The following is a 27361-nucleotide window of genomic DNA, read 5'->3' as shown; positions in this document are numbered from 1 at the left end:
AAGAGAATGGAGAATAGAGAATATTTTATAATAATATAAAGTATAAACCCAAATGAGGGGAAAACTGTTCTTCCTTGTGAAATAAGTGCCAGCTCAACTGGTCACTGCAGATGTCAATTTTTGGTACTTATGGTGAACCAGGTTTGGTGAGGCCACCATATGCAGTGAGTTTTTCTTTGGTCTCCTTGCAAGTGGGCTCCCTGGCTGGCAGGGGCTGGCATACCTTCTGTGGCCCAACTTCTCTCTGGGCTTGCTTTCTGAAGCAGTGTCACAGCCCGCACTTGGACAGGCTGGCCATCCCAAGAAATGAGAGCCATTTTCTTTGCAAGTGTTTGCCAGGGTGTGGCCTAACAGGAAGAATGATTTCATATATAATTGTGTAACATTGTGATGAATGTTTTTAAATAAAAAATACCCTGAAGATATAGGATTGCCAAGCTCAAAAGTGATCCAGATGGATTTTCTGACCCCTTTCTGCACCAACGTTTTCTTTATGTTCTTGGAAATAGCTGGAGAGATTTTTATATCCCTTCACATTTCAATCCTGGGACGCAGAAAGTATCTCTCTTGTGCCTTAAAGAGCAACGTGTGCCACTATTAAATTTGAACTGTCTGGACAACTGTGAAGATGGAAAAGAAATACCACGCTTGGAACATTTTCATTTTGTTGTGTGTATTCCTTATGGTGAAGCTGGTATGAATTCTCTCTAAAAAGATGTTGTGCTGCTGTTTCTCTGAGGCAAAACCTGAGGGTGAATATCCCAACCCGTCACCCCAGCACATCCTTTCTGATCTTGGCAAGTCCTTTTGTCCTTAACTCTGTTGTGTATAATCACAAAAGGTTGCTATTTATCTGAATCTTTAAAAAAAATACAATATATGAACTGATTCTCAGAAGTTGTAGGAAAACAGCATTCCATTGTAAAAGAGTTTCTACCTCTGCCCCCACCCCCATTTTCAGTTTCCATGGCAACAGTTTGCTCCGATGGCACCTCCAGGATTATTGCTATCATCACAGTTATTTCTTCTGATTCCTGTTGTTGCTTATTGTCATCAACATCGTTTTCACTGTAGGTTAGTCACATCCTGACCTTTAACACCTGGCTTCTGGGGAACTGTTCTCAAAACAGCTGAAAAGTGAAAAAAATTAGAATGTAAATCCCGAGAAATTACTAGTAGTGCAATTATCCTACATCGGGTTTATTTTTTTCCTTTCCCCTTTTTATTTTCCCACTAAAGTCCTTGTAATTGTTCCAGAATATATGTGGATAAGGTTGTCATAATACCAAGATATAAGTGGTTGTTGCTACTGCTATTATTTTGCTTTTAGAGAAGGAATGTGTGTGTATGTGCATACGTGTGTGTCAGGGCAGGGGGAAATTGTACATCCAAATCTGTCTAATGTTACTAAAGGAAATTTTCATTAAATGTTGGAAACTAGTTGTTTAGAGACTGAGTTTTAATAGAAAATTATCTACCAACTTTATCGTATCTACAGCAACCCTTTGACCCTCCTGGATGCTGAGTGGGGAATAGGCTTCATTTGGGGCGACCCTAGGTCAGCTGGGATGCCCTGTACCTTTGAGATCTGCTTAGATTTGGCTTGAAAGCCTGCCTCCCAGGTCTTGAGAGTCCAGAGCATTCATTTTAATTTCTGCAAGTCCCCACAGCTGTCTTTTTTATGCTTTTCTATCTCTGGGCCCCGTGTTGATACTGGCTGCTTCTGCTGGCTTTAGTAAAACTTTGGATGCAGAATTCAGCATCATAAAAACTCATATCAAGCTAGCTTGCCATCTTGCCCTCCGTCCTTCCTTTCTCTTTTGTGGCGGGACACACACACACACACACACATGCACACACACACACACGCACACGCACACGAATGTGCGCGAATTGAGTTTTGGTAGGTCACTAGGAGGAATCACATCTCAGGGGAACAGCCTCCCACCACCCCTAGCTCCGAGCTCCCACCTCTTTCTTCCTTTCTTTTTGTTACCTCTTCTCCTGGCACATTTAAGAATTTCTTCTCCTTGTCTCATTTAGGGCAGCAATCTCTGAAAGGAATTCAGTTTTTTCCACTTGGGTGCATTTTGCACTTAGATATATTTGTGGCACCTGCAAATCAATTAAACAAGATCTCTCCCACATAGAGGATAAAGACGAAACCCAAAATTAATTAATTTTTTTCATGGCACAAGTGCTTGCTCTAACTCACTGCTCAAAGTCTTGCCTCACTGCCTCCTAGTCATGAGGAATACAATCTCAAATGCCTCCAAGAATCCAGGAGGTGACACACACGAGTCAAAGGGGTCTGGGGGAAGAGGCAGGGTGGAGCGGGCAGAGTGTGGTTGACAGAGACACAGTTCATCCAAATGGAGTGTAAGCCCTTAGCTTTGGCCATGGCAGCTTGCAAGGATGGGGGTCCAGGCATGCCTCATTATCCAATTTTTAAGGAGAAGCTTGTAAAATTTCCCGCAAATTTCAATATTGGCAGCTTTTTTTTTTTTTTTTGAATAAACTGTGCATGATAATCTTTGGTTGGTCAACACACCATGAGGGAGGGACAGACCTAGCCTGCAGCTCTCTGGTTGCTTCTTCCATCCTGGATGTTGGGAGGAAGCCCCCTGTGTCAGCTCAATCTTTTCCTTCCCTCTGTGATGCCATCCCTACTCTAGCCGAGCCACACTGGGGCATCCTCTGCATTAGGATAAATTTCAAAGCATCATGGGGGTCGAGGACTACTCCTATAGTATACTGAGTAATGAATAATTTGTGTGTCGTTAGCTAAGTTCCAATAGTTCTATTAGCTAAGTTTTTTTTTTTTTTTAAAGATTTTATTTTTTCCTTTTTCTCCCCAAAGCCCCCCGGTACATAGTTGTGTATTCTTCGTTGTGGGTTCTTCTAGTTGTGGCATGTGGGACGCTGCCTCAGCGTGGTCTGATGAGCAGTGCCATGTCCGCGCCCAGGATTCGAACTAACGAAACACTGGGCCGCCTGCAGCGGAGCGCACGAACTTAACCACTCGGCCACGGGGCCAGCCCTATTAGCTAAGTTTTAATAGTGCAAATGCTTACATTAAGTTCAACATTACACCCCTGGCTTCAACTGAGTGTTGATGTAAGAAATGGATACCTTTGACATCATCTGTGGAGCCACTGAAGAAGATTTTACGCCATGTGGCAGTCAGGAGCAGGAGCTTTAGGGTTCCAGATTATGGCTGCTGCTTTCTAGCAGTAACCACAGGTAACTTATCTCTCTGTGCTTTTATTTTCTAATCTGTAAAGCAGGGATAATATCTATCTTGCAGTTCTGTTATGATGATTAAATTATTGATACGTATAAAGAGTTTAGGTAAGTGCTGAGCACCAAATAGATACTCACTATGTGTTAGCTATCATTTTATGAGGAATCATAGGATAAATTATTCCTGGATTAGTACAAAACTAAAATAGCAACCCTTGAAGAGTTGATATTTTCCCTTTTATGTCATGGCAGATTTAATATAGGCCATTATATTTCCTCTTTTGACTTGATATCAGAAATTTTAGAGCTAAATTTAGTGCTTAAGTGCTGTGAATGTCTCACCTCCGACTCAATATAGATAAGTGTCATTCTGTCTAGAGCCTTTGTTGTTTCCTATATTGACTCTGTATACCCAGATATCTTTTTTTACAAATTGAGATCTGCCTTAAATCCTTTTGGGAAACAGTTAGGTGTACATATGATAAATTCATGAATTCCGTAATAATAGATTAGAAAGAAAACTCACTTTAGGTGATATTTACATCAGGTAAATTTTATGTGGTCCAAAATCCTCTCTATAACCCTGGATAAACTTTTCCACTCTTTCTTGAATAACTACCAGCAAATTCAGTATTAATGTGAGAACGATTCAAGAGAGAAATTCTAATATAATATGTTCCAAATGCTTATAACTAGAAATTGCAAAATTATGGCTGGAAGTATTTGAAAAGTCCAAATTATTTTCCACTATTCCTATCATAGGATCATAGAATTTTAGAATAAGATATAATTTTACTTTTCATGTTTCCCTTGGCTTAAATAATAAAAAGAGTCCTGACCAACTTAATTTTCTGCTAATCTAGTTTCAGTTTCTTCATAGAAATGAGACAAAGCTATTGTATTTTCATAGAATTATGATGTTGGAACATCTCCCCAGTTGGGTATTTTAATTGACTCCTTATCAAGTATAGTCCCTGAACCACTTGAAACAGAAGGATATTGATCCCATGTTAAAATCTTCTGAAAAAGAAATTTTAACGACCTTCACTTGTAACTTTGTCTCAAGACAGCATTTCTGTTCTTTCTGCAAATTGAAACTAAAAATCGCCTCTCCTGGGTAGAGAGAAATAATCGACGGCCATTTGTGGTGTAACAGCCCGGTGTTGAAAACCAGTATTGGCCAATTCAGTCATTCAGTTACCAACCAGTAAATATTTACAGATTGCTGTCTGTGTGCCAGGTTCGGGAGATGCTCCAATGACCCCTTATCCTCAGCAAGTTTTGTGAACTAGTGGGCAGACGCAGACATCTTACCAAGTGAAAGAGGATTTTGAAAACGAACTTTCTGCCTCTGTTTCAACTAAGACATTGCTGTGACAGACATGAGAAATCAAAGTCAATGTGAAACAGGTTCTTCCTGACACGTAATTTATAAAGTAATATACTAGAACGAGTTCCTTAACTTTTGGACCCACATCCAGATGAAGGCTTTATAAGTCTGTAGAGCAGAAAGAAGGATTTGAGAAGGAATTCCCTAGAGGAAATGGGGTTATGAGCCCACAGGTTTTACCCGAAAGGGTAGGATGGAAAGGGAATACCACATTCTTCACCTCAAACTCTTAACATGATTACTTAGAGAGCTTGCTGTGTGTATTGGGAATGGGGTCACCTTAGACTGGAGCCTAACTCTGACCTGGGAAATCGAGAGGGGGACAGAAAGGATGATGAGCTGCTTTGATGCTGCACAGGGATCAGCCTGCATGCTCAGAGTTTGTCAGAATGGAGAATGTCTGAGTGTTTCCCATGGGAGAAAGGGCCAGGCTGGAACCATCTTAATTCCTGCTGTGAACCAGGGTCAGAGAGCTGATTGCAGGCCTGGAAGATGGAACATGGCCCCTTCAGCTCGTCTTGAGACTTGCAAGTGAGGAGTCTCTAGGGATGGGAATGCCAAAGAATTAAAAAACAAATGACACAAAACAAAAATATAATCTATGAGGGAAAGAGTGAGCAATAATCACGAGACAGATCAGAGAGCTCAAAGCTACCTAACCAGTATTTTTATTTGTTAAACCTGGCAACTCTGCTTACTTTCCCCTCTGCTCACAACTGAGTGAGCCGCTGTGAAAGGGAAAGGAGGAGAGAAGAAGAGAGAAAGAGAGCAGAAGCTCGTCTTACCCTTTTCCTGGAAGTCAGGCAGCTGCCAACTATAGGCCTTAGCAAGGGTGAGAGGGAGCATTCTTAACTTTGAAGGTTGAGGAATTGCTTAATATTTTGGGCAGGAAACATTCTACTTAGTGAATCTGGTTTTGTGAATTTGTCTTTTTCATGTGAGTAAGCAGAAAATCATGAGGCTATGTCAACTTCTAGAGACAGCGGAAGATTATCTTCACTGAATAACAGTTTAAAGGAACAGGAAGAGACAAAAATAAATTTGTGTTTTGGTGCTATCCACACCCACATGCACATGTCCGATGGAGGAGCACAAAGTGTTGACGGGGAGCTGTAGCAGAGGCACCCAAGGCAGGCTCGAGGGGTTCAGAGGAAGTAATGTTAAGCCAAGAACAGAAGAGATTGGAGGATTCCTGTACAAAGATGGCAGATTAAGATTTTAACTCCCTCCCAAGATCCTCATAAAACAATTCTAAAGTGATTTTTAAAAAGTCTTAAGCCCCCAAAGATAGGAAGAACAGGAAAGGAGGCTATAAGTACAAATTTTGTAACCTGGAAAGCTGATGGATGAGTGATAAAGCACCTGAGAGAACTGAAAGTTAACCTCAAGTAGAGAAAGATGAAATCCAACTCTCTGTACTCAGAATCCACAGCTCGGAAATGGGTAGCACTTGGAACTTCTAGAAATGGAGTGCTTAGACAAACTAAAATGAGAAGGACTGATTGAAAGTGAGTTTTTGAAGTTGTCAGATTTCCAGATCACCTTGCCAGCTCAACAACCAACCACCTTGGCAAGAAAAGGAGGATTAATTTTTCCAGAGAGAGAAACTGGGCTCAGTTGAGGATGGAGATACAGTACAGAAAACAGGGGATTAAGGGAGTGCATCTGACATTGGACGTGGAGATCACCCCCCAGACTTCTTCCCACATTCAGCTTCGAGATGTTGAACAGCCAGGCCTTCACCTTGCATGCAGGGGATTGAAGAGTTTCTCTGGGGAATCTGACCAGCCTAAGAACAAAGGCCTGAAGATAGTGACGTCAAGGCTTCTGCACCTCAACTGCCCGGTCAGACCACCCTATGGTGAAGTGCACAGTTCAGAAGTTCCACACTTGTGGTGGGAGGATTAGGGACCAAATCCCTAATGAAAGGTAGAGTGATGGTGTGTGGTGGTTGGGTTAGTAGAGAGCTCCAGGCAGAAGGAATAGGACACGTGAAGGCCCTGAGCAAGAGCATGGCTCATTTGATGAACTGAAAGAAGGTCAAGGTAAGTGTGATGGGCAGAGGAGTAAGAGAGCAAGGTGGGTGGTACCAAGATATGAAGCTAGAGGATAAGCGGGACTAGATCGTGAGTGGACTTAGTTTTATCCTAAGGACAGTGGAAATCCAGTGAAGGACACTTTTTTCTGCAAGTGAGAGAGAGGTCAAATAAAAGTGCCTTAAACAATAAGGGAATTTTACTGTGCTTTAGTATGTAACAAGAGGACTAGAGGTAGGGAGGTTAATTCAGCAGCTCAGTGACATCGTGAAGGACCAGACTCTTTCTACTCTGCTCTTCTCAGTGCGCCAGGTATGTCTCTCAGAATAGCTGCAAAAGCCCGATATTGCTTCCTCACGCAACAGCGTCCAAAGGGTGGAAGGAGGGAAAAAGCCATGTTCCTTCCTATGTCTCTGTATCAGTTATTTACTGCTACTTAACAAACCACATCAAAACTTAATGGCCGAAAACAGTCAATCACCATTTCACTTATGACTCTGTGAGTCAGCGATTTGGGTTGGGCTTAGCTGGGCAGGCCTGCTGCTCTCTCCTGGACTCACTCATTCACCTGCAGTCAGTCAATTGGTGGCTTAACTGGGGCGGGATGGTCTAAGAAAACCTCACTTACATGTCTGGGGCCTCAGCTGGGATGGCTGGGGCAGCTGGCCTCCCTGCTCCAAGCGGTCTTTCATCTCCCAGTTAACTAGACTGAGCTGCACATGGCAATCTCAAGGCAGTGATCCAAGGAAGTGAGAGCTGAAGCTACAAGGCATCTTGAGGCCTAGTCTCAAAAATCCCACAATGCCATTCTGCAACATTCTATTGGTAAAGGCAAGTTACAGGAACAGCCCTAGTGCAAGAGATGAGAAATGGATTTCACCCCACCGTGGGAAGAAGAGCAGTCATATCGCAAAGAGACATACACAGGAATGTTTTGTTATTATGCCATCTTTGCAGTTAAATCTATCACAGCCTCCTTCAGGAATAGAGAATATTTTCTCAGATGACATTAAATTATTCTCAGGCCCTTTCCTAAACCAATCACTGAAGAGGGCAACTAAATTACTTTGATTGGGTAAGCCTAATAAACCTTTACTCCATGGAACTGAGGGCCCTTTCTTCTCTGGAGCAAAAGGATTCTTGTTGCAAAGAAGTATGTGTGTGGGATTTGGAGAGAAAAATAAACAATATCTCCCAGATTTTACTAAAGAAATATGATATATATACATATATATATATATATATATTTTTTTTTTTGCTGAGGAAGATTAGCCCTGAGCTAACATCTGTGCCAGTCTTCCTCTGTTTTACATGTGGGTCACTGCCACAGCATGGCTGATGAGTCGTGTAGGTCTGCACCTGGAATCTGAACCTGTGAACCCAGGCCACTGAAGTGGAGCATGCTGAACTTAACCAGTAGGCCACACAGCCGGCCTCCTGATTTCATTTTTAAAAGATAACCTTTAAAAGATAATGATTTCATTTAAAAGATAACCTTTAAAAGATGAAAAGATATTATTTCAGTTTTAAAAGATAACCTTGAAATATTTCATTTTTAAGAGAGAGTTATCCTTCTTGCTTGGAGAAAAGCAAGACTGAAGGCAGGTAGACCAGTTGCAGGATTTCTCAACCTCAGAACTATTGACATATTGAGACAGATAATTCTTTGTTAGGGGATAGAGGACTGTCCTTTGCATTGTAGGATGTTTAGAAGTATCCCTGGCATCTGCCCATTAGATGCCAGAAACTTACCCTGAGTTGTAACAACCAAAAATATCTCCAGACATTGCCAATTATCATCTGGGGTGCCAAGTCATCCCTGGTTGAGGACCACTGGGTTTGGAGCTAATATAATTATCTAGATAATTATTGCATTGGCCTGAACCAAAGTAGAGACAGTAGGGATGGAGGCAAGATGGATTTAAGAGATCATAGATTTGGCAAATAATTGAATGGGAAGGGGGAACTACATGTGGCTGACCGCCATGTTTTGGCTTAGACAACTCTGTGGTTTGGGGTACACAAGAGGAGAAACAAGCTGGAAGAAATTAGGGCAATTAGTTTAGCTTAGAACATGTTTTTGAGGTGTTTGAGGAACCTATATGAAGATGTCCAAGAGGTGTTAAAGATCTCAAACTGATGATCCTTGAGCCTGGTCCAACCTCAGTCATATTTTCTTTGCCTCTATAGTTTAAAAAAAATACATTTAACCCAACATTTAAGAATTTGAGACTACATGTATAGTTTTGAATTTCAAGTTTGCCTAAAATACTAGAAGATCAGGCCATACTGGACCCAAGGTCATAGATGACAAGAATCTGCTGAGTCAAGTTTGCTCCAGTCTCCCCGGGGACTTCTTGACTCCTTTCCATCACTTGCCCACTTACCCCGTAAGAATTTGAGTGTAGGATCCTTGCTTTGGTTGAGCTTTCTGTTCTTTGACAGAGACACAGATATGAGAACCATTACCACCTAAACGGCTCCACATTCGATCCTCCATGTTCCCCTCCGACCCTTTTACTTAAGTCAGGTCTCTTAGGTCTCTATAATTATAATGTTTGTTTTTTCCCTTCTGATTCTGATGATAATCCCTTGTGGAAAACACAGAAAATACAGCACACATATTATCCCCAGTTCCACAATGCTCTTGGATTTTGTTGCAAGCTTTCCATACATCCTTGGAAGCGGTGATAAGGACTTACTTGCCATCCCCTGGAGGGAGCCACCATTCTCTCTCTCAATTGGAGTAAAATTGCTCTCACTTCTCAGCCCAGATCCCAGGATGCTTCATGACTAAAGGAGAATTATTTCTCCAAAATGTCAATGGGAGAAAATTAAACAAGCTTGTATTTACCTCTCTGCTTTTGTACAACTTAAGCCCATCATGCTGGGATTTGCTAAGAAAAAAATTTTTTGAAACCATCAAGAATTCAGGCAATTAAGTGTTTTTCCAACATCAAACAATTCCATAGGCAGAATCTATTACCCCTCGTGTCTCTCAGCGTTTCAAGGAAACATTTTCTATTCATGTTAATTTGTTATCTCAAATGCTTTTTAAAATGAACCTTAAGTGTACTATTTGTAAGTAGGTGACAGAGTTCTTTTAAAACTGCTTAAATAGCAGCAAAAAATGACATGCCTCTTAGAGAACAAAATGGGCCATAATAACGTGAGGGAGAACATGTAAGAAGGGATGTAATGGTTAGAATTAAAATGACGTCTGACAATTACTTTCAATTTGAACTGAGGTGAGGAAAATCAGAATTACAATACTCTTGTGATTAAACTTTGATGAGATGAAAATGTCATCATTGTTTGATGAGAATTTTTTATTAGAGTTCAAAGAATATGAATGATTTAACCACAATGTAGCAACACCACAGGGCTGAATAATCTCTCTCAGTCTTTCTCAACTCTTCTTTACAGCAGGTCGCTAGAGAAATCCCAGCCACTCTCACTCTTCAGTTCTACTGCGACTGTTTCCAGAAGATTGGCTTTTGAAACAACAAGATAAAACTTACGTCCTTTGTGATAAGTTTTGACATTGAAATTCTGGAGTAGCTTAATATGGCGAGTTAGTTCCAGGGTCCATGTGCTGAGATGTAGGCTCATAATTTTTCTTTCTTAAAGAAATAAATTTTAGAGGCCAGATTTCTTCAGAGAAATGGAGAGATCCTGCTTTCATCCTGCCTTTTTTCCTGAAAATCGAGATTCAGCGAGACCTTTCATTTCCTGGGAGGGATCTATTTCCCTTTTGCCTGACATTTTGACAATTAAAATTGAGATGAGGGCTTAAGTTTGTTGAAGACAATGCCTAGTCCAGTTCTCTTTGGGGCTAATTGCGATATAGAATGACAGCAGCGCTAATTACAATATAGGATGACAAGAACACTCTAACTTAGGACAGGGACTTTTCTCTGCACAGGGGCAACTGCTGTCTCCTCAACTCCTGCGCTGGATGGGGCTGGAGCCCTAGGAGCCCCTCTGCACAGACTTCGCTGTAACTGAGGGATTCCTGCCAGCCCTCCCTCCGACCGTCCCTCCCTCTCTCCCTCCTCGCCTCTTTTCTTGTCTTTCCCCTCTGGGGGCCCAAAATCTAAACAGTTTTCCACAGTCATTGGTTGTACATCTCTATATTTAAAACAATTTTTGTCTTCTGAGAGTCTGAATCAAAATATTTGGAGACTTAGTCGCCAATCCTTTAGTTTGGAAACGGAGGTACTAATTGTGTTCAGTTCCATTTTATAAATGCAAATTTTCTCCTCTTACTATTGAAGGAAAGGGAAAGTACTGGCAGTGGTCATTCTGTGCAATTGTTTCCCAAAGCTGTTGCCATTGTAACAATGTTACAATTGGCCCACTCAAAAATACCTTTATTTTATTTTATTAAAAAAAAATACAGTCTGTAAACTTACTGGCTGATCTAGGGTAAGTATTGTCAAACACCATTTAACTGATTCTCTTATTTAAATTTTATTTTATCAATAAAATAAATATTTAATAAATAAACATAATTTATTAAAATTTTCTATAGAGCCTTGAACAAAATAGATATTCAAGCATATATATTGATTGGGTGATTAATGGGTAAAGAAGAATTGAAATACATGTTACTTGTCCCAGTGAAGGGCAAAGAGAAATGATCAAATTAGATAAATTAAAGACCAACCAGGAAATCTGAGCTAAAAAGTGGAAGGTATAGTGTATAAGAGGTTTCTGTCATACCCCTGCTCACTAAAGAAAGTTTTCTTGGCCATTCCAAATCCCTTTCAAAAATAGTACTTTGTAAGTTTAGTTGATTTATCTTTGTGGCGTTTGCACTTGAATATTTCAGTCTTCCTTCAGAGGTGGTCAGAATGATAATCAGAGGTTAAGTTGGCAACAACTGAGAGGTTCAAACACACTGCAATCTGTGCTGGATATGAAAAGTCAAAGCCTTGGAAAAAGCAGATATGAAAGTTGGAAGGACTGGAAACCTCCAGCACCACCGGTAGGAGACAATACAGGGCAGAGGCTAAGAGTGGAGTCTATGGACAGACTGCCTGGGTTCAAATCCCACTTCTACCACTTAGTAGCTGTTTGACTTTGGACAAGTTACTTACTTCTCTTAAACTTCGGTTTCCTCAACTGTCAAATGAGGGTAATAGCAATACCCACCTCTTAAGGTTTCTATGAGGAATGAGTACACAGGGTAAAGTATACATCTGGTGCAGAGGAAGTGTTCAATCATTGAAAGTTGTTATTATTATTATTGAAATGTGGGACACCTATCAGTAACTTTGCAATTAATCCCCTACTCTCTTTTCTGTACCAAATGAAACATATCTTAAATAGTGGTCTTTATAATATTTTCCTAAGGAAAAACCAATCAAAATTTTTCTAAATCACCCAAAGTATCCTAAAGTAAACCCATTTCAACAGTCAACCCTATTCTCTTATTTGAGATCATTTCTAAGCTCTGTAATACTTACTCCAGGTCTGTAGTACTTAATTTATTGCACCTTGTTGGTATTGTACATAAGGATTTGCCCTACTGTGGATAGAATATGTTTCTCGCCACTTAAGGAAACATGGCTGATGGGAAATTAGGCTGATAGAGGAATGGGGGAACTGTGTGTGATTAAGGGGAATAACACAGGGGATTGGGATTAATCGTGATGCAGATTCTAGTTTCTGCTTTACCACTGGGTATAATTTTGGGTAATTTACTTAATCTTCTTGATACTTGGTTTCCCCATGTTTGGAAATGAGAATGATAGTAATACTTACCTCACGATGAGCCTTGAAGATTAAATGATTGAGAGTAATATTTATAAATTCTAAAGCATATATATGCTCATTATTGATGATTATTCGACTCCGTGCTTTCCTCCTCTACCATTCTGATCCTTGGCCAGTGCTTTCATAAGGAGAAAAGCAATTTGATTTCCATCTGTTCACAGAGTAACTTAATACCTCCAGACTGAAGTGTTTCTTCCCTCCATCTATCCCTCCATCCATCCATCTATCCATTCACCCATCCATTCATCTTGCATTTATTGAGCACTAGCCATGTACTACCACTGTGCTATGCACAAAGGTTGCAAAAATAAATGTCACGGTTTCTCAGAGACTTCTGAATATGTGGAGGCAGCAGAAGTCAACTCAGCTTTTAAGGGTCCTCAAAGCCTCCTTAAACCTGAGAAGTGAAGAGGTGGAAAAACTAAAAAATAGTAAGAATTAATTCAGGTGACATATTGTTTTAGACATTTTCAAGCAGGATAATTATCTAAACTCAGGCTGACATTTATATCTCTGGCTCCCCATGCTTGTTAAAATACTTTTCTTGCTGAAATAGTCATTGAGCTAAATTTCATCTAACATCTGGCCATTGTATAAATATAGCAATGAAAACATGTCTTGTTGCCTACACATCAGATATAAATTTTAGAAATCCAATTAGTGTTTCATTCTTTCTGTGCATTTTTTTGTTTTATTTTGCTTTGGTGTTTGAGCTAATTTTGAGATCCTAACTGGAACTATAAGAATTCAAATATTTAGCACACACATATACAACAGCAAAAAACAACTAAATTGAGGGATAGTGCTCATTAGACATTTCCTAATGATTGTAAGATAATCCTTAAGTTCTTTATTCATTTATGCAACAAGCATTTATTGAGCAAAATGTCAAGCCTAGTGCTCAACTGAGGGTGGGGGATACAGAATAAATAAGACACAGTCTTAACCCTAAAGGCGTTTAGAACCTAGCAGGGGAGACAGACACCTACACAAATGATTTCACTACAACGTGACAAATGCTATAAGAGAGGTGCATATCCACCTGGCTCCTGAGGTGTCATTCACCGCTCATCTGATGGGTTGCACACTGCATAAGAGATTGTCCTCAATCCTTCCCTGAGGGTCTCTAACCTCTCAAAATTGAGAAGCCCTTCAAACCAAGAACCCAAGGGACTAAACCAGTACTCATGGTGTCTATGCTATCCAACTGGGTAGACAGAATCTGCCAAATGCCCTAAGGATGGGTCATCTATTCGAGTCACAGTTGTGTAAGTCTTCACTTTTAGACTCACTATAATGATTGCTAATATTCAATGATCTATTCTACATAGATGTGGAAATTTAGATTTAAGCCCATGCAAACGCAATTTTCACTGTCTACATCAGGGCATACTACAGTATATACTTTGCAGGCTCTCAAAAAATACATTTTATTATATGGATCCTCCCATCATTTCATTTGGTGTTGGTTATAGTCAAATATCTAAATCTTCTGGTCATTCTACAGGATGCTCCTAAGATCTAACATGCAAAAACTATGAATGAATTTTCAAACATCATCAAACACAGTGCTTGCCTTTTAAAACATTAAAAAGTTTATTTGCACAAGCTTAGTAGTATGAGATACAACATAATTCATGGGAATCAACCACAATGCTAATCGTTTAATAGATTATTCCGAATATTAGACATTATAGTTTAAATCTCCTTAATATTAGCTCTAATGTTGGAATAAAATTTCAGTTAATAAATAATTGTGAATATAACCATATGTTCAGTTTATTCTCACCAGTTTATCATGAATTACAAGTTTATTGTGATTTGGGTCATAAAAGTGATAAACAATTGTTTATGTACTTTCATAAATTGCATGCTTATTTAATTAATTCTGAAGAGAATCTAGAAATATATTCCAATGGGTTATATAAATTAGGTACATTTTTTAGCTCTTGGATTTTGGCATGCATGGGTACCATTATAACTGCTCTTAAATTTAATGTTCATTGTACATATCGTATCATATTTATTTGATGTGTATTTTCACAAGCTATGGTCATTTGCAAAAGTGAGCAGCCACAGTTTTGGGGCCTCAATTAAATGTTGTCCATGCATTTCAGAGAATTATGGGTTTCAAAAGTTAATACACTTTTGGGGTGATCTATAAAGTACTACAATACCAATGCAAACACACAAAATTTGTGGTGAAGAAAGTGAGTTTTGTTACATTACACTTTCCAAATAGTCACCATATCTTCCTAATATTTTTGTTGCCATAAACATTATGAAAGACAATTCCTCTCAGGTATAAAATATTCTGAATTTGCATATTCTCTAGTGCTTATGAGGAGAATTTATATTGGCTTTCTATTGTTTGATAACGTTATATATTGAACTCCCAATATCATCTTCAGTTGTCACAAAGGCAATTTCTCTGTCAAACGTTTACAACATGTTGGGACAGTGTCAACATGTTGCGACAAAGGGCTGCACCAGAATAGGATGAATTTTAGCGTTTCAATTTGCTACTCTTCTTTGAAACTTTCCTGTTGATTATTGAGTTTAAACTAGTAAATGAGTTGCCTAGTTTCACAGCCTAAGAAGACTATTCTGTGCTATTTGGACTCAGACCTTAATAATTAATTAGACAACTTAATTCCATGATGTATGTTATTCAAATATTTCTAGTCTCCTTGTAAAATCTTCCAGACTGAGTAGCAGTTCTTGCTAGCACCTATCAACTTCATTAGGAAAAGGGCCAGACGACAGAAAGAAAGTACAAGAATTTATGAAAAGTGTCAAAGAGCAGAAACAAAGTGTAGGAATCTTAAATTTAGGAAACTATTTAGGTATCAGAACATATTTCCTTCCAGTGTAAAAGTTTAGGACTCTTTGAAGAAAATGTCATCTTCAGCAACAAAAACATGCATTCAAATTCTGGGCCCCAAATTATTAAGAAAGCCCTGAAAATTTAAAAAATGACTCTTACTCTTTGTACTCTTTTGGCAAACTATATACATTTTCAGTGTAGGGACCACCTTATAATTTGGGGGCACTTGTGTACTTTTCCTTAGGGAAGAGATGGTTGGCATCGTTTCCTGGCTGGATATAATTCATTTATGTCCTTCCAATTTTTTCTCTCTGATCTCTTTTCTGTGTATCTGTCAGCAGCACTCTCCTGGGAGCAGCATGATGCACTTCATTAATAAGAAGGGATTAAAGGAAAAAGCCCTAGTCTCCTAATACACTTGGATAATTTGGTGCCATCCACAAGGCAATAGACCCCTGCTGCATAGATGTCATTAGAAAGGTACAATTTCATTACTTTTTACTGGCAGAGCCTTGAGTGAAATACAGAATATGTTGTCTCATATGCGGGGAAAAAATGCGCTAAAGCTTTCGTTCACTGCGTACCTCTAAAATAGTAGAATGGAAAAATATATTTTATGGGTTTACGTTTACATTGCCTTCCCTCAATAGTCCTTGAAACCATGCTTTTATTAAATATTGAGCAAAATAAAGGTTAAAGGAAAATTATTCATATTCTTAAATCTCAAATGAAATTTATATATTTTTATTAACTAACACACTTATTTTGAATACCTACTAAGTGCCAGGCACTCTGCTAGTTGCTGGAAAACAAATTACAAAAACATCGTTCACCCTTTTTTTTCAAGCACTAACTTATTGAATGCTCTAACTGGAAATGAGTGTATAAGAAGTAAATCATATGACTGAATAAAAATGATTATAAGCCAGTAAATTGTAAGCGTATTCAGAAATTCGGTTTAACTTTTCTTTGTTAACGTAACTTATTTTTGAACTGACCTGTTTGCCGATGCTTGATAGTATTATGTTATAAGCTGAACCACCCCCAATTTTAAGCCTTTAGTGGTATATTGTGCAAACATTTGAAAAGACGGGCATAAACCATCCTTAGAATCGAACCCTAGATCCTATAGATGCTGCCACAAACAGGAAGCAACGTGCATCACTGGCGAAGGGGGTGGTTGGCTACATCCTTGAGAAGGAAGCCTGGGATTTCACACCTGCCATAAAAAACGCTAGCGGCACTCCCAGGCCTACCTGTGTGAGGACTCTCTGGCAAACTTATGCATCACTTTTCTAGCACCGAAGAGAATCAGGTTTAATAGTGGTCCATTATCTCACTGCCACAGACACACAACTGCCATTAACACTAAAAAGTGGCACACAGTTGGAACTGTGCATGGGAGAAGGAGGCCCTTGATTATCAGCTATTTACAAGCCACTCTTTGCAGTGATTGATTTTTGCTTTACTCCTTGCTTTTGTTCAGTGAAACTGATATTTGCAGCTCCTTGTCTAAGATAAAAAGCTAGACTAGATGGTTCAGATGATAGAAACTGGGGTTTCCAGAGCCCTTTCTATTGACATAAGGCAAAGCGGTACAGGAAAGACAAACTATTTTGACAAATAAATGGGTGAGTAATGAAAACACTTCAAAAAGGTGTTGAGTTACATACAATACCTCTGCAAGTGAGACTGGTTACCTAGGCAGCTTTGAATACACAGTTCTGTGATATGTTCACCCTTTTATTCTGCAACCATGTTGTTCCTTGTCTCTCATGCATTTGAATTCATTAAAATATTATTACACACACAGTGAAGACTATCAACAAATGTCATGAGAAGTGAGAGGGCAATAGAGATTGGGGCTGGGCAGGACTGGTCTACACCTTCCAGAGTGAGCAGAGCTTAATAATCATCAAAAAGTCAGGACTCAACTAGTTATGTTCTTGTTATCAAAAATATGTCTCAGTAATGTTTAAATGTAGATAACCAAAGTTACAAACACACAAAACCCCCAGTTTTGCCAGTAAGTTAAAAAAACTAAGCAGACTTGTTAAGTGGTTAAAAGCTTAGATTGTTAACTTCAGGTAGTGTATTTGAGGATGTGCACTGAAAACAGATCAACTATTTGAGGCCAAAATACAGATTTCCTTTGTCCTTATGATTTTTGTATGATGGTAATTCCCCCCTTACCCCCATAAGATCTTACAAGTCTGTTTGTCCTGAATCTCAAGAGGGGTTCCTTATGATTTGGATGTTTTAGTGGGTGGAATTAATAATTATACAGGGTTTCTGAACATTCTTCAAATTTCTGGGCTTTAGTTCTCCATTACCTTGGGCATTGAGGAGGGAGAAGGAATATTATAAATTGGAGTTTGGGTTGAAAGTTGGGTATTTGAAATATAAATGGAAACAATTCATTAGCAATGACCGTTGTTAATATTCTTTTGCCGAGGTAGTTTATAAATAAGGGATTGTCCATAAAAGAGCTCAGTATATTTTCTTTCTTGAATGTGCATGATTCTGTGACATACTGTACTTTGCCATTGATAAACTTGAGTTAACAGGATAAATACTCAAATGAAGATTGACAATGCCAGTTTCACGGTAGAGGAGGAGTAAGCTGATAGGTATGTCTATAAGTTTTGTCAGGCAAGACTTAACCAAATCTTGACACGCATTTTAAATCGATTATTAGTGAATGGCACCTAGACAAATTAGATACATATTTGCTTTGGGATATTTTTAAAAGATTTTTTTTAAGACTTGGAATTCACAATAGGTTTCTTCCATTCCTCCTTGGTAAATAATGAGATATTTATTATCTAGACTGAGTAATATGACATGAAACAACAAACCTGCGTGTGTCTAATTTATAACAAATCTGTTTCCTTAATGGGTGGGAGGAAATCTGAGGACAGTTCTAAGGGTTCTTGTCTGCTTTCAGTGCTGTCTTCTAGTCATACTGAAGACAATACCTCTCCAGATGGGTCTTTCCCCTTCTTCTCCTCACCCCGGTCAATGTCAATCACATGCACCACTCCAGGTTTTAGAATCAAGTCATCGGTCTCTACCTGGCTCCTGTTGTCCTCCACCTCCATGTAGCTCCCTTTTGTTTGCTGGGCAGCTTTGCTGAAAGCTTCTTTAAAACGACGTTTGAGTTCAACATCTGGACAGAAGACATACTCATAAAGGCCACCAGCGAGGACAGCTCCTATTATTGGTCCAACCCAATATATCTGGGGCAAAGATGGAAGTTATAGAGTGTAAGTAGAATAAAACTATTCCTTTGAACAACACATGACTATAGAACATAGCTGGTTTAAATTAAGAGAACAAATGTGTCATGCATAAAAAAAGAGAAGAATTGGAAAGAAAATACATCAAATGCACACCAGAGAGCCATATATTGCTAAATAACATTTGAACAGAAAACAAGAAAAGACTGTTTCCTCTTCTCTTTTCCTGCTTTCATTAATTACGTTCTTTGTATTTTCTGATAATCCTTAAAGTAAAGATGGCTCCTCTTTGGTGGTACTGCAAATTAAGCAGACACTAAGAATTCTTCAATTAAACTAGAAAAAAAAAAAAGAATTTCTGGAGAGTACTTATCTTGTTTTCTTAACATTGCCGTCTTACATTGGTTTCTGCATAATCACGATCGTAGTACAGATTTTAGCATTTGGGGCTTTCATTATTCAGTACAGCATGATACATGGAATCCCAGCTCTACCACTTAGCCATTTTGTGAACGCTTACATCAGTTATTTAACTTCCTAAACCTTAATTTCCTCATCTGAATAGTGGGGATTATAATAATACATACCTCATGGATTATCAGGATTAAATTGAAATAATTCTTGTATAATACTTAATAGTTCCAATTGTATAGTAACCTGCTCCATCGCATGTTTCCTAGACAATTTAAAGATGTATGTGGCTAGGCTGGCTCTAAGTCATTTTCCTTATGTTACATATTTTTCCTCTCTAAAATTTGGTGATTTGATTTAACAGAAAACCTCATGGTTTGTTTATGACTCTTCTTGAAGAGTGCTTTCATGCTCATGGTTCTGCCAATGCTCACTTGGTGAAAAGATCTGTACTGAGTTTACAGATGATGGTTACTTGAGGATTAACAATTCCATAGGATTTTAATTCAATAACTGGAAGTTTTTATCATATCACATATATGTCTAGAATAAGCTAAGTTTTGAGTTGGATAAACCTCAACACTTCCTTTAAAGCACGTGTAAGCTGTAGAAATCAGACATACACCCAACAGATAAACTTGAGCAACAGAAACCCTGTTTATTGAGCACTCTTCCTGAGCTGGCTGTACTTAGCGCTTTTCCTGGATTAATTCTAACAATAACCTTTGAGGTAGATATTATTATTATCGCCATTTTATGGGTAAGAAAATTGACACTGAGAGGGCAAGAAGCTTGCTTAGGATTTCTTGCTTAGCAAGCGGTGGAGCTGGATTTCAGGTCTGTCTGATTTCAAATCTCTCTTTTGAACCACTATACTATTTTCCATTACACTATGCTTCTCCCATATGAAAAAATATGATGAATGCTTCTGGCTTAAAACACTCTCTGGAATTAATCTCACTTAGCATCCTCATTGCAAAATCTAAAGAAAATTTGAACTTGAAGCTGAAGCTGAATATATATACCTAAGAGAAAAACTGTTGGTAGGGTGACTGCAGGAACCAAGTTCCTTATCTTGAACATGAAAGAAACTATGTGAGACTTGACCTCTCCATGCCCTTTCAAAGGAGAAACAAGGAGAGCCCTCCTCTGAATGTCTTTGCTCTTTGTTCCTTTGGTGAGATCTCATTAGACACGTTCTGTTCCATAAGCTACAAATCCCACAAGGGAGAATAAGGACTGTGACATAATTATAACACTTCCCCGAAAGACCTCTGACGGACACATCTGGCTGCAAGCTCTCAAAAATAAACAAATCTCGATTTCAAGTTGCTCTTCCAAAACAAAGTCATAATGTACTTTAAAGTAACTTTAAAAATTTATAAGATAAACAATTTTTATTGCTAAAAATATAGAAAATACAGAAATGTATAAAGAAGAAAACTATAAAACATAATTACACTATACAAAAAGTTCACATTAATATTTTGCTGTTATTTCTAGTCTATCAGTCTATCTATCTGCAAATATACTTTAAATTCGTTCTAAGTTTCTCACATCCATTGCTACAGAATGGACATTCCTTTTCAGTAGGGATTAAGTGTGTTATAAAATAGCAACAAGGGGAAACTTGATTCAATCAACAAGCTAAGAATTTTCCTACTGTTTAAATTTTAACTAGTTTACTGAAACTAACAAGTAATTAATAAAACATATTTTCATCCACATATTAAAGTCCTCATAAATTAAATTGAAAGTTGTCATTTTTCTAAATTTTAATTACAAAAATAGTTTGAATTTATAAGTTAAACTAAAAGTACTTTTATTATAAGATCTATATACTGCCCATTAAAAATTTCCATTCCTGTTAATGTGGCAAATCTTTCGAGACATAAATGGAAATATCAGTGGCAAAATGACCAATCTCATGAATAGTACTGTTGACTAAGTTTTTGTATGGCTGGGTCCAAATTCTTACTTTTGAACGTGGACTCTCGTGCTGTTATTTAATGGTACAGATTACTGGTAAAGACTTGGTACACTTTTCTTAGAAGAATGTACATAGCAGTGTTGCAATTTCTCCTCATTTGCAATGTAGCTCATGGTTGGGTGGACCCAGTCATGATTATTGACTGGGTCAATAATCACCGTATGTGTGAGATTAAAACATAAGTGACATATTCTTATATTCATGAATTAAAAATAAAAGGTGTAAAATAGCATTCACAACATATAAATGACAGTAAAAGTTAGCCCCATTTGAAGCTGGCTTACATATGTCTCATATTTTTATCGGTTATTGTATGTTAGTATGTGAGTGGCCTTCAAAAATGCCATATTATTCATTTAATGGATTTAAATTCCTTTTTTGTAAGAAACAATTAAAATAAAATGGATTGTGATATTTAAAAATGGATACCGCTGCTCTCTGGAGGCATTGCCACCACATTAATAAGTAGATTAGACATGATAATGAAAAGTGTGCCTTTTCTGAACGTCATTTATTTTTCTGCCTTTCGTTATGGTGATAATAGTGTAAACATTTGCACCATTTATTCCTCACCATCTGCAGTTCACATGCTTCCAACTTGCATACTATTAATTGGGTTCATGCTTCTGTAAACAAAAAGGTAAATATTTGCTATAGGCAGTGCTTTTAAGCATTTCTTTCTTTTTCTTCTTTTTTTTGGCAAGTATATTTCCTGTCATTGTCAGGAAGGCTTTATTTTCAATTATTAAACACCATATTCACTACACCATCCTGATTGTAACTTGTTCCACATAGGCAACCTCCATGTACAATATATTCTGCTGCAGTCTGTCAGATACAGTACCCAGAGCAGTGCTTAAAAAAAAAAAGGCTATTACTGAAGGCCCAAAGCAGATATAAGATGAGATGTTTTGCAGCAGGTTTGTTCTAGTCTCTCCCTAGTCTTTATGAAAGATGTAATAAAGTAGGGGGAGGGGGTCAAGGTTGAGAGGAAGTAAGAGAAACTAGTGAGCAATATAATGAAAAAAAAATAAAAACCAAGAGCTCCATGGGTAATTGTCCTCAACTGTAGAAAGATGGAAACTATCAACATGATGGTTACCCAATGGTTTTCCCAATTTCCCATGATAACTGCAGGTCCAAAGGATCGGGCGGGGTTCATGCTGGCACCAGTGTAATTGATCTAGAGGGAAAAAGAAAACAACTTCAGGCATTGCTGAAACACAGCTACTAACAGGTATCATTCACGGGAATTTGCTGCCATTTGCCAAGTTAGTTAGAGGAACTCAAGATGTTAGCAGCCGTATCAACATTCTCATCACAGTTAGCATAATAATCACCGAAAATGGACAGACGTGGCTGGATACTAAAGAACTACAGCTATAAAACACAACATCTTCAGGCCAGCTCTAGGGGGAGGATAAATGAAATGGATCAATTATTTAAATGGACTTGGAAACTTACTGCAAATAAATGTCCAATTGCCACAGAAAATCCAATTGCTAAAGCTATTGAACCAGTGACATCAGTCCGTTTGGAATCACAGCTGGCGAAAATAGTAAACACCAACTGAAATGTGATTATCAACTCCACCAGGAGACCATGACCAGCGCTGAGATTTCCATGAACCTACAAAGAGAAAAATACTCCATCTGAATTGAAGCAAGAGTACATTTTCTATGACAACATAACATTGAGAAAAGCATATTTTATCCCTGTAAAAACTGATGGTTAATTTGAATCTTCTATCCCACTGTCAATTGAGACACTGTCCCCCAGACCCCCCAAAAAAGAAGGAATAAATTTCTACCCATTTGGGGCCATCACAGGTAATTCATTACTCTTACAATGACTAAACGGGAGTTTGTGCTGAATGTCCGTTTCTACAAAGGGAGCAAAATGTGCCACTGCTGCACTTATCTTAGAAAAGAGTTTCTTGAGTCTTGGAATTTTATAAGGCAATGATTAAATCCATTAATTAGGTTTAAATTAATTAATATACATTTCAATTAACATTTAAACTGTGTGCGGGTTTTTAATCAACCCTGGTGCTGAGCTAACAAATGATATTCCTAATCAGCTAAGAACAAAACTAGGATCAAAGGCCCATTTATTTTTTCAAGTGTGACTCGATGTAGATCATTTTAAATCTTATGAACATGACAAGAAACAAAACTGTTTCCTATGCTAGGGAACCAACAAATAATTGTAATAAAAACGCCTTTGATTAACTATATAGTCAGTATGGTCACTGGGATGAGAGAGAGGGGAAAAAAACCAACACGATTTTTGTGCCACCCAGACTTAGCAATGTCCAAGTGACTCACTAGCAAACAATGATTTCATATGATATAGTCAGTGTTGGTGGAATCAGTTTCACCCCTATCAAGAATCATCTGAAATTCCTTGGGAATAAATCAGCAATCTTAAGAAGGTCTCTCAGGCCACCAGGGTGTCATCTAGCAGAGTATGTAAGAAGCCTGGAGTCCTAGTTTGAAAAGAAGAGTTAAGGATGTTACCGTGGTGACTCCCAAGCCCCCCACCACACTCGGAGGTGTGACGAGGTAGAGAATGCCCGCTCCAATGATGGCACCCAGGCACTGGGCTGCAATGTAGAAGACAGACTTGGCGATGCTAATCTTCCTGGTGCACACCATGGCCACGGTCACAGCGGGGTTGATGTGGCCGCCACTGATGTGGCCGAAGCACTGCACCATAGTGGCAATGCTGAGTCCAAAGCAAAGAGAGATGAGAACCATGTCGACGGGTAAGGGCTTTTCCGTTCCACCCCAGTTGATGGTGGATCCCAGGCTGAGGAGAACGAAAATAAGCATAGCCAGAAATTCCGCGGTGACTGCTTTCCAGAAAGCTTGAGTCCAGACCCCTTTGAAGGCCACCATGATGCTCTCTCTTCTACACAAAGGTCCACACTTACTGAAAAGAAAGACGAATTGGCATCAGAGGCTACCAAACCAGGGTTTATGAATTTAGGTGAAGATGCCAGGCCTGTAGTATTGCCCTAATGTGGGCAGGGCCCCTCTCATGGTTACTTGCAGACCAAGAAAGAATGCTTCTGGAACATCTCCTTAATTAATTGTCTCCTTAATTAATAATCAAGAGATTGTTATTCTAGTCTCCTTTTATTTAATATTCAAAGATCATCCAATTTCACTGGAAAATTATCTGAAGTGTTCCTAGAAAGGAAAATGTCTATATCAATTTCCTTAAAAATTGAGTAAAATATATTTACCCTATAGTTAATTCCCTCAGAACAAGTTTTTAAGTTCAATGTGCTTTTCAGATACTATTTATATTTTGAACATAAAACAATTTTAAAAAGGGAGCTCTTTATCAGTTTCGTTAATTTATTGCTGAACCTAGCATTCTGAAACTGGCTTTTAGAGCGTGATGCTCCCTCGCCTCTCCCCAGTTCAGACTGGATTAACCGGAGGTCTGCTGGGAAGCCAGGAATGCTGGAAGTCTGTCTTCCCAGAAGGTAAACTCGTTGCGGGGAGGGGAGCTCATGGTGACTGGCTTCGGCGGCGGGAACTGGCAGGGCCTGAGCTGGGACGGGACACTCCCTCTTTGTCCCTGCCAGCGGGAGGAGTCCCGGAGCCGGGCCGCCGAGGGACCTCGTGGCCGCCCGGGTCTGGACGTGCGGCGCGCGACGTGTCACTCTCAGCCCCAGAGGAGCCTGCAGCGCCTCTCCAAAGGCAGGGGAGCGGCCACTCCCAGGCCCTTGCCAGGCTCCCGGGCAACGGCCAGGTGGACAAACAGAACCGCTTATCAGCCTGGGACCTGCGCCCTGCCCGCCCGCAGGCCTCCTCGGCGGCCCGGCAGCCTCGCCTGGGAAAGCTGCGTCCTGGCCTCTGCGGTCCTTCTGTAGTGTCAGGGGACAGTCCCTTCTCCTGCCTGACCCTCTCTCAAACCCTGAGGTTACCCCTCAGATAAAGCTCCCCAAAGGGATCCTGGAGGCCGGCGTCTGCAAGCAGCGCCCCGGGCACCCTGCCCGCCCGCCCAGGCGCCCTAGTGCGGCTGAAAACCGGGGAGGCGCCACCGCGGCAGGCGAGGACGAAAGGGGGTGTGGCAGGGGGACTGGTCCTCAGAGTGCGAGGCTCCGCGGGAAGCGGTGTTTCTCTAGTGTCTTCTGGACAGCCTGCTCCTCCTTCTGGTTGGCCCTGCAAGACGGGATACCTCTTCCTAGGGGAGCTTGTGTGTGTGTGTGTCATGGTCGCGGGCGGAGGAGGAGGGGGGAGGGGAGGGTAAGGGAGGAGAGCGAGGGAGGGTGAGGGAGGGTGAGGGAGGTTGGAGAGCAGCAGGGCAGCCATTGGGAGGGAAGACACTTTCTTCCTCCAGTCTCTTTGCCTCTTAGTGTCTGCGGATCTTTGGAGCTGAGCAGGGATGAAGTTTGAGGATATTAATGCCAACTGCTCGTTCTGGCAAGAAACGGCTAGGATCGCCCTTGGAGGGGCGGTTACCCCGGTTACTCCATTATTCAAAACATGTGCCCTTATCCTTTGCCTGTGATAGCCTGGAAGCCAAGGAGTGTGGAGAGCAGTTAGCAGACTGATCACAGAGGACTATGAAAAGGGTTGGGCAAGACAGCCACATATTTTAACAGATTTGTGGTATGGCAGCTTTCCTTTCCACACATTACTGAGTGGAGCCCTTTCCCCCGCCATATCACTTACTGTCCCCAGGAGCCTGGGTTCTGGGTGGGAAGTAGGGAAATGCTGTGCCCAAAAGAGCTAGGGGAACTTTCCCTTGACCTTTAGGATCTCAGCTCAGCCTCTGGTTTGATCTGGGGCTTTGCTTCAGAGTTGGAAAGAGAAACCCATTTTCTGCCCAAGTCCTGGTGGCTCCAGAAGGGGAACAGCCAGCCCTGCCCCCAGCGTCCGTTGCCCAAGTGAACTGCTCAGATTGAGTAATTATGAAACCCCCCAGCTGGGAGGACAATGACATCACACTCCCTAGAGAAGAGAAAATAAAGAGGCAAAAATAGGGTGCCCTGGGAGAGGCATTAAAAATATCCCAAAGGGGGAGAAACTCAAAGAACTCACAAATTGAAAAAGAAGTTGTGAGGGTGGCTTCTGAACTCACCAGCTGCCCACGGCTGTAGCCGGGATGGCAAAGGGGCAAGGTGGTATCACAGGTGCTGGTCATCTGTGGCTGGATTTAGTGGGGAAAAGAAAGCGGACGAAGCAGGAAGCTGAGGCAGCTGGTGGGCAGGAAGCAGGTCCCTTTTCAGCCAAATAGGAGAATACCAGGAGGGGCGGGCCCAGGGAGAGGCCACCTCCTGGCTTCTCCCCTTCTCCCCTCACTCTCCCCAGGTCCCTGAGTTTGCTCTCCTGCTCATTCTCTTATGCATCTGTCTACCTCTCCAGAGACCTAATTTAAGAAACTCAGTCGTTCTCCTAGCTTCAAATTTTCATCAGCCAGAGAAACTAAAAAAACAAAAAACACAAACACAAATATATTCCTTAAAACTACATTTAGCTTTTTTAGAAAACCCACAAAAATCTGACCTCCTTACAGGGCAGAGTGACCAACCTCAGTCGGCTTTGAACCCCAAAGTTTCTGAAGCACGTACATACCTCTGGCCTTTCAAGTGCTCACCCCAGCGTCTGCCATAGCGCCCTGCTGTGATCATCAATGTTCACACTCTGGATATGGATCAACATCATTTGTTTTGCTTCTTTTTCCCCAGAACAAAGGGGGTTTGTTGATGTGCCCTGGTTGTATTGACCCAGACACATTACTTTCTAGCTGAACACCCAGCCCGATCCACTTCCCGACAGCCAAGCCCCCGGGTGAGTACTTTTCCTGATGAAAATACTACAGATAGATTTACCTCCATGGGGTAGTTTTCCTGTGCTTTCACAGGTCTGGCATATATGGAGGATTTTGCTACAAAGCATCCCTTCTACCTTCTCTGTACCTCTCTTATGAATGTGCCCAGTGCCCAGATCTAAAAGAACCACCCATCTGCCCTAGAGTTTCCTTTTAGATTCTGCCTGCGAGGGCACAAATACCTGTAGTAAAAGAATCTGAGTTTCATCTTTTGGCCCTGAGCATTGTTCCCTTAAGGCAAAGAAGGACTTACCCCCACCGCCTGGCTGCAGGTCTGTCGCTCATGCCTTCCCTGGCCAGAGTGCAGCTCTCATTGCCTGCCCGCAGCTCCCAGTGTGCTGGGAGTCAGATTACGGCCACTTGTCTGATTGGGTTTTTGGAGTCTAGGGGTGGAAAGATTCTGCACCATGTGGCAATCGCCAAGTTATATTTGAACTTGAAATAACTTCTCTCTACCTGATCACTATGGACACAGGGCATTTCAGGAACACAAAAACGTTTGCTTACATTGTTTCTTTAGCTGGTAATCTTTGAAAAGGAGGATTTCTCCAAAGCTTTGAGTTCTTTCTCTTACAAAGAATTGCTGAGAATTTG

The 27361-nt window shown here is 40.2% G+C and overlaps 1 protein-coding gene across 2 annotated transcripts; it reads right to left on the bottom strand.

Annotated features, from left to right (window-relative positions):
* Positions 1–14022: 14022 nt before the first annotated feature.
* Positions 14023–27110, bottom strand: AQP4 (aquaporin 4). Of its 2 annotated transcripts, none has more exons than XM_046670824.1 (5): positions 27021–27110; positions 23437–23851; positions 22382–22546; positions 22020–22100; positions 14023–18516 (listed from the first exon to the last, which is right to left on the bottom strand). In XM_046670824.1, exons 1-5 carry the CDS (start codon positions 27050–27052, stop codon positions 18238–18240), a joined length of 972 nt encoding a protein of 323 aa, XP_046526780.1. In that variant the 5' UTR covers positions 27053–27110; the 3' UTR covers positions 14023–18237. The 2 variants fall into 2 exon arrangements, with proteins under 2 accessions (XP_046526780.1, XP_046526779.1); XM_046670823.1 differs by lacking the exon at positions 27021–27110 and adding an exon at positions 26512–26649.
* Positions 27111–27361: the final 251 nt, after the last annotated feature.

The sequence above is a fragment of the Equus quagga genome, chromosome 9, assembly GCF_021613505.1.
Source record: "Equus quagga isolate Etosha38 chromosome 9, UCLA_HA_Equagga_1.0, whole genome shotgun sequence".
NCBI lineage: Eukaryota > Metazoa > Chordata > Mammalia > Perissodactyla > Equidae > Equus > Equus quagga.
Note: the sequence above shows the minus strand (reverse complement) of the source record. Positions and strands in the feature narration are given on the sequence as shown.